Source organism: Prosopis cineraria, unplaced genomic scaffold (assembly GCF_029017545.1).
Source record: "Prosopis cineraria cultivar Desert tree isolate PC_DT_omini unplaced genomic scaffold, ASM2901754v1 PC2, whole genome shotgun sequence".
Classification (NCBI taxonomy): domain Eukaryota; kingdom Viridiplantae; phylum Streptophyta; class Magnoliopsida; order Fabales; family Fabaceae; genus Prosopis; species Prosopis cineraria.
This window is the reverse complement of record NW_026555333.1, coordinates 18730927-18739190: the sequence shown is the minus strand read 5'-3', so window position 1 is coordinate 18739190 and position 8264 is coordinate 18730927. Positions and strand designations below refer to the sequence as shown.

General features: G+C 28.9%; 1 protein-coding gene across 1 annotated transcript; it reads left to right on the top strand.

Annotated features, from left to right (window-relative positions):
- Positions 1-3273: 3273 nt before the first annotated feature.
- On the top strand, positions 3274-7987 carry LOC129302269 (heavy metal-associated isoprenylated plant protein 41-like). Its single transcript, XM_054941024.1, has 3 exons — positions 3274-3532; positions 5240-5438; positions 7014-7987. The coding sequence occupies exons 1-3, from the start codon at positions 3346-3348 to the stop codon at positions 7603-7605; spliced, it is 978 nt and encodes a 325-aa protein (XP_054796999.1). The 5' UTR covers positions 3274-3345; the 3' UTR covers positions 7606-7987.
- The last annotated feature ends 277 nt before the right edge of the window (positions 7988-8264 follow it).

The following is an 8264-nucleotide window of genomic DNA, read 5'->3' as shown; positions in this document are numbered from 1 at the left end:
ACCTCCTTATGTTGTTTTAACTTCCTCCATGATCTCTCAATTTGCAATATATATCCCCTCAATGCCTCCCTCAACTATTCCCCTCCAAACAGGAGAAGCCTCCTTGTTTTGCTCCATCTTTACCTAGAAAAATTACAAGGCATTAAGATAGCAGCCACGTGAAGATGATTGCATGAACATGAAGAGATTATACACCAAATGAAAAACATTCCATTGATTTTCAACCTCTTTTTGTCATATATTTCAGTTATTCTTTTCTATGATTTATATATTGATTATCTCTTGAGCTCTTTGTTGTCTATATGATATATGCATTGTCTTATGTTAATCTGTAACCGTTATCATATTTGATGGGAATAAAAATTTCCTTGCAAATCTTTTGATATTCTAATTCTACTTGCTTTAGAATTATTGGGTTTGTCACTCTTTTCTCTTTTATTGGATTTTTTTAACTAAGTTTGGGAGCATGACCACTTCAACGGAAGACAATTTTTAGTTCTTAGTTGGTGTTGGATTTTTCACATTTTGTAATTAAGATAAATGAATATATTATTTGCTAAAGAAAAATGTTTAATTTTTTTTTTCTGGTTTATGAATCTTTATATATGTTCTGTCATGCTTGATAAAATATTTTCATTATATTTTAGTTTCATTCTATGGTCTTTAGTACACTCTGCGTGTTTGTGTGTGTGTGTGTGTGTGTTTTTTTTTTTTTACTTGAATTATATTTATGCTTTGAAATTATATAGAAATTACGAGCATGTTTTCTTTCTATTTTTAAAATGTTTTTATTTTTGAAAATAGAAAAATTTTAAAACTTGTTTGGATAAGCATTTTTCATTTAATTATTGTTAAAATTGTTTTCATTTTTTGTTTTTAAGAAAAAAATTAGAAACAGCTTCAAGTTGTTTTCATTTTATTTTTTATTTTTTAAAATACATTACATTTAATTATTAAAAATTATATCTTGACCAATTTTTATTGTTAATCAACGCCATTAACTGCTTATAATTATCACTATTAGTCAATTTTTAATTTAAAAAATATTTTTTAATGAACAAAACCAAATGGATTCTCATTTTATTTTTTTTGAAAAATAATTTTAAAAATTATATTGTAAAATAGTTTTTGAAAACAATAAATAAGAATAGAAACTAAAAACGCCCTACATCTTCAAAGTTTTTTTTTTTTATCTTAATTTCCTCTTTTCCTCATTCCTCACCTATTGTCCCTACCATTTTCTTATCATCCTAACTTTCAATGATCATAATCTCATTTTTGGAAGTTAAAAATTGACTTGGACGGTGATAATTTGATAGTTGCACGATATTAAGAAGGGATTAAGATGCAAAAATTCACTTTCCACGACACTACCATTTGGGGTTGAGGCCATTTAATTAATTCTTAAAAAATATTAAATTGTATTTTATCATTTCACATATTAATAATAACTAATTAACTATGACTTATACTAAAAAATTACTTTCACATATCTTGTGCATCGCATAGGATACTTACTATTGATAAGTAATATCTTAAAAATATTATTTTATGAGATTAAATTCATAAAATGAAATTTTATAAATTTTTACTCTTTTTTAATGAAATATACCATTTTATTAGTGAATAATATTTATAATAAATATTTAAAAAGAATTGCTGTCTATTAATAATGATTAAAAAATTATTGCAAGATAAAAGAAATTGAAAGCTAAGAGGGAAAATTTATTCAATATTCATGAATAAATATCAATTACATAAAAAAATGACAAACTATTTGTTATTTTTTGAGACTTATTAAAACTAATTGAAAATATAAACTTTATATACAAATATAGATAAATAATTAGAAATAAAAATATAAAATTAAAGATTTGTGTTTATATTACAAAAATAGTTTAAGGATTAAGTAAAATGAATTAATAAATATTAATTAATGAGAATAAAGAGGGGGAAATAGGAATTGGAGTGGGCATTGTCTCTATTAGAGTCATGGGGTGTGTTTACAAAAAGAACATGAGAACTGAGTTATATGTTGGCGAAATTTATAACTCTTGGTCCAATTATGTAGTAAAGAGGACATAATACTAATAATATATTGACAAACAATCCTTGTACATGTGGATTTTGTTTATAATTTAAAAAACAATTAATGTTGAAGATTCCTCTGGGAAGAAATGCGATGATAATTGTTGACCTTTTTCCAAGCATAATTTTTTGATTGGTTCATAAATTAAAAAATGGAACAACCAGTTATCACAACTCAAAAGACGATTCCCCAACAAAAAGATTCATTTCCCACCATGATGTATGACGCGTTAGGTGTCGGTGCTTATCTAGTGGTGCTCATCGCTTTATGAGACGAGCATCATTTTAAAATGTTACTTTTAATATTTTTAGTTTATATTTATTATAAAAAAATATAAAATTTTAATAAATTTATCTTATCATTAATTTAAATAATATAAATTTAATCTGAATGATTCAATTTGATATTATATTTTTTTATAATTTTTATAAATTAACTATCTAAATATATTATGGGTTGTTTGGATTTAATAATAAGCTTTTTCAGAATTTTTATTAATTTTTATTTTAGTAAATATAATATTAGAAAAGAAAAATTAGTCTTTTAATCCTTTAACTTTTAACTTACTTGTAACTTAATTTCTTAACTATGATTTACTGCAACTTAATCCCTAAATTTTGACTCACTTATAACTTAATCCTTATTTTACAATTTTTTCAAAAATTATATTTATCAAATTAGAGGGATAAAAGAAATCTTCATATTTTATTTCAAAATACAATCTTTTTACTCTTTGATGTGGGATTTAAGTAACTTAGAAAAAGAGAATTAACAAAAGTTGAGGGATGGAGTTTTAGCCAAGTCAAAAGTTGAGGGATTAAGTCACAGTGAGTCATAGTTGAGAGATTGGGTTACATGTGAGTTAAAAGTTGACGGATTAAAAAAATTAATTTTCTTTATTAAAAAAATAAAAAATAAAGATAATCTTCAAATTTACACTTTACAAAATTAAAAAAACGTTACAACTTAAAAATTTTAAATGCAACTATTCAAAATATATTTGAATAGTTAATTTATAAAAAATAATAAAAATATGTAATATTAAATTAAATTATTCAGATTAATTTTAGATTGTATATATTGGTGGTATAATAAATTTAATAATATTTAATATAAAAAATAGAATCTATAAAGGTGCAGAGGTTGCTCGTCAAACCGGACTCAATATATGACTACCCGATGACTTAGAAAGCACAAAATCTTGACTTTAGCTTCATCTTTGGGGTCTGGTTGACGGAAAGCTTCTTACACACGCAATGGCGAGAGCACAGGCGCTGGGTTTGAGCGTTGAAGAAGAACCATCAGAAGAAAAATGGATGAAATATTATTCTTCCCATCATCGAATACTTTTGGTAGGAGAGGGTGATTTCTCCTTCTCCCTTTGCTTAGCTCAATCCTTTGGTTCTGCTGTCAACATCATTGCTTCTTCCCTCGACACTTATGGTCTTCTCTCTTCCTCTGCTCTTACCTTTACGTTTGTGTGTGTTTCTTCTTCTTCTTCTTAATTCTTCTTCTTCATCATCAGTTTTTTGCCCTTCATCATGAAAGGTATTATCTTAAATACTGGTTGTTCATCTAAGTGAGTTGGATTCCTGTTCGCTTGTTCTTTTCTAAGCTTTGAAACGAAGTCAATCTATGCTCTGCGATTTCGCTAAAGGGATCATAGATAATCGGTACTTAACTCCATGCAAATAAGGAATTTTGACATTTGATTTTTTTTTCCCCGTCGTTTGTATATTGCATACCCTACAAAGAGAAGTCAAGCAACTAATCTCTACTTGCTTCTTCAGCTCTTTCAAAAAGGTATATCTAGTTTTCTGATTCTCCATGATATGTGGCAAGTAATTTATATGCTATTCTTCCATTTTCCTATGAACCTAGAGTCACTGCTCCTCCTATTAATGTCTTAGACTTCATTTTAACTCAATTAATTAATTTCAAAAGCAATTTTTTTAATCAAGAGTTTTGATAGTTATTAGGGTCTTTCAATCTGCTAAGAATCATCTTTTGAATTAATTATGTTATTTTTAACACAATTATTTAATAAGCAACTTAACCTAAGAACACTCTACAATGATTATATGGGAAAATTAGGTATATGTTTATCCTAATTATAAATTAGATAAAATCTAATTCCACATTATTTAATTCAATGGTCTAGAAAAGATTTCTCTTTGGCAAGGAAGAATCCCAACACCCAAAACCACATTTAAGGGTGGCCAAGCATCAAATAGGCATTAAAGCACAAGATTGAGCAACTAAAATTAACATTAAGTATAACTAATAAGTAAAAAATGAGTCTAATCCATCAATAGGTTCATAGTTCCTTTAGGTTTAAGAGATTCAACCACACATAAATCTAAAAATTGCAAAATTAAATAGAGAATACATCAAAACCAAGAAGAAAAGAAGAAGAAAAGCTTAATTGGAGTGATTTTGGACAAAGATCACTAATATTTCATGAAACCCAAGCTTCTGCACCTCATCCATGGTGTTTTTCCCTCTTCCTTAGTCAGTTTGGAACTGTTGGAGACAAGCCAAGATGAAGAATGCCAAGAAAAAAACGTTTAGATCTCTAAAAATATTAATTTTTCATGAAGTTGTGTGTTTCAGTAATTGACAATTATGCTGCGTGGCATAATCAGGTTATGCTACGACATAAATCCCACCATCACTACTATTGTCACCGAATTATGCTGCAGTGTAATTCCAATATGCGGTAGCATAAATCTTGCGTTTTATTCATCTTCAATCTTTACTTATATATAGCCCTTTTGAGTCTTAATTTGGATTACTCTACACACAATATAACATTATTAATGAAAGCTTAGTTCAAGTAATCCATTCATTTCAACAAGGTATTACCAATTCTCCCTTCTCATATTCAAAAGAAATTTTCTTTCATTTTCTCAAATAATAGTCTCATTTTCACTATAAATTATTTAAATGACTCCAAATTGAATCTAAAATTTTCTAAAAATGCATCAGAATTTTCTAAAAATGCATAAAAATATTTGGAGTCATCACCATCTCATAGATTTTGTTCTTTGAATGAACAGTTATTACTTTTGTGCATGTTATTTAATTTGTTGCTTTTAGTACAGTTGTGAATATTGGTTATGTCATTGATTGCTTTCCCTGTTCATCAAGATCAACTTTTGAGGAAGTACGAGAAAGCCGTGTCAAATGTACTTGCCTTAACAAGGCTGGGAGCAATGGTGTTGCACGGAGTTGATGCAACCGAAATGAAATCCCATGATGACTTGAAAATGAAGAAATTTGATAGAATTATATTCAATTTCCCTCATGCAGGCTTTCATGGCAAAGAAGACAGCTTCTCCCTGATTCAGTGAGTTCCCCGTTAGAATTCATTTTACTTTTGTCTAACATTTTAATATATGTATGTATGTATGTATGTATTATGAATATGCTAATATATGATTAGACACTTTTCCTCCATGTTACACGGTTTCTATAAATGAGTTGCATCATATTTACATGGGCTTGTGAAAATTTGACTTGTAAAGGTGTCATTGTATATTTTGATTTTGATGTGAGAAAAGTCTTTTGTAATTTTACAATTATACTTTTAAGCTTTTAGACCATAAATATATAATAGAAATGAAAAGATTCGCAGCCTTTCCAAAAGATTTCACTTGACAATTATTGGCGTTCAAAATTATGATTTTCAGTCTAAGCTGTTGTCTGGTCTGGTATATGAACCATTTAATTTCCCTGGCATGTGGTGACTTATGTATAAGAAGGTTGCTACAGTAAATATGAAATTTCTGTAAGTATATATGTGGCAGATGTCCGAAATAATATTAGAATGGCATTTTTTAAATATACGTAAAGTTTTAATTTTTCATGAATTATTTTCAAAAGTCTCAGAAGATTAGGATACTCATCTAGTGTTTTAATATATTATATGTGCAAATGTCAACCAAATGTCCAAAGGTAAAATTTACCTTTTTTCAAAGGGAAGAAGCGAATATCATATCGGCATCTATTGACCATGTTAAAAAATGAGAACAATAATTTTTTAGCGAATCCAAAACCCTGTTAGGGGGGAACAAAAGGGTAAACTAATTAGAATTGAAACTAGTGGGAGGAAAATATTAAAACTAGTGAGGTTGTAAAAGATAAGTTTTACATGCCGCATGTAATTTTGCAAAAACAATAGGGCTGTGGGGCCCAGTTCCCGCACTCACCAGCTTGCAGGTTCATAATGTAAATTGATTACTTTAATTCATAAGCTTCAGTACTTCCACTAGAAAACAATGCATGTATGAGGGTATTTAAGTCATTTCATCTTGATCTTGTATTTACTGCATTGTAAGGAAATGATTTCCATGCTATCGCATTGATAATTTCTTCATAAAGAAAAGACCTAATTACGTCTATGTTGTGTATCAAAAGAAAAGCAAGGACTTTTTGGTCAACACATATTATGAATATTACCGGGGAGAATTATATATAAATTTCATGTAAAGAAATTAATTACTACAAGATTTATTAATAATTGAACTAAGATCATTGACAACGCTGTATTATCAATAGCTTTAATTCAATTGTTTAATAAAGTTTGCAATAATTAATTTTTTTTACGTGAAACTTTATCGTAATTCTCTCATATTACTAACCTTAGAAGTTGGCATTTGATGTTTGTATTTTATTTGTAATACATGTTCATATTTAAGTCTCTATTCTCTCTCTATGCACACTTGTCTGGTTTCAGTTGTCTTGGTTTGGATATAATTAGATGTAGTTTAAGGAATTAGTTGAACTATCCATAACAATTGTGAATGTTGATTGGCATATTCTTATATTGTTTAAAATGACATTATAAGTAAATTATTATTATGAACTCCCCTTCCATTAGTGCATGTGAAGGCTATGAGCATCCATTTTCTGGCATTTCTAGGGAACACAAGAACCTTGTACGTGGGTTTTTTATGAATGCGAGGAGCATGCTTAGACCTGATGGTGAAATTCACGTAAATCACAAGACCACACCACCATATCATTATTGGTGCATAAGGGAACTTGGGATACAAAGCTTTCTGTGTCTAATAGAGTGTGTTGTTTTCAAAAAAGAAGATTATCCCGGTTATAACAACAAGCGAGGTGATGGGTCCAGGTCTGATGAGCCTTTCTCTTTGGGTAAGTGTAGCACATTCAAGTTCAAGTTGTTAATGAAGGAGGAACCCATCCCCAGAGATCATCATGGCCCACATCAACAGAGGTCGGGTATCCAAAAACAGAATGTTAGAAATATGGATATGATACTGGGGAGACAAATTTCTGGTCCAATTCATGTTAGCAAAATCTGTTTTGATCCTGTTCATGTTCGTGAAGTCTGTTCGACATCAAGAGAGTTTAGGTATCCACAAAAAGTACATGTTGGAATGTGTTCTGATCTTGTTCATGTTTCTCAAATCTTTTCTAACTTGAAGCTATCAGCTGCATGGCCTAAATTAACAAAGTTTAGGTATCCACAAAATAGAACATATTAGAAATATGGATATGATATTGGGAAGATCTGTTTCTGAACATGTTTGTGGAATCAGTTCTGATTTGTAGAGACAATCATGGCCTGGATCCAGTAATGTTAGGTATCTTTCGAGTGATCATTTTAGGGATGGACATGAAATCCTTAGGTCTTACCATCTCAATTGCTTCAAGAGTTGGAAATGAAGCCTTTTAATTTCAAGTTCTCTTTGCTAAACTTCTGTTTCATGGCCGCCATTGGTACGTGGTCTTTTTTTTTTTTTGGAGCATGGCATTTAAGGCCCTTTAAAAAAAATATGGCAATAAAGACCCATTACTTTTGTATCAAATATTGTCTTGTAAAAATGTATATATGTTATTAAAAGTTGAATCTCAACTTGTATTTTCTGTTAGGGTTTTCTTAATTTTAACATGTTAAAATTTAACTTTTAATAATATATACGTGTTTATATAAGATAATATTCAAAGCAAAATTGATAGGCCTTTATTGTGATAAATACCTTTGAAAGGGCCTTAAATGTCATGCTCACTTTTTTCTTAGGAAAAATTGCATCCTAGGAGTTGCAAATAATATTATTCATATAACTAATATGAAATAGTTTGTTATTAAAATAAAAATATGAACCTTCTTTTTATTGAATGATAATTTGTTATTGACCCTTGC

What these genes read in the sequence shown, in the direction of transcription:
- LOC129302269 (XM_054941024.1), top strand. Translation starts at nt 3,346, where the DNA reads ATGGCGAGAGCACAGGCGCTGGGTTTGAGCGTTGAAGAAGAACCATCA. An exon ending in TTCTTCCCTCGACACTTATG is followed by an intron (nt 3,533 to 5,239) that starts GTCTTCTCTCTT and finishes CTGTTCATCAAG; the next exon opens with ATCAACTTTTGAGGAAGTAC. An exon ending in GACAGCTTCTCCCTGATTCA is followed by an intron (nt 5,439 to 7,013) that starts GTGAGTTCCCCG and finishes TGGCATTTCTAG; the next exon opens with GGAACACAAGAACCTTGTAC.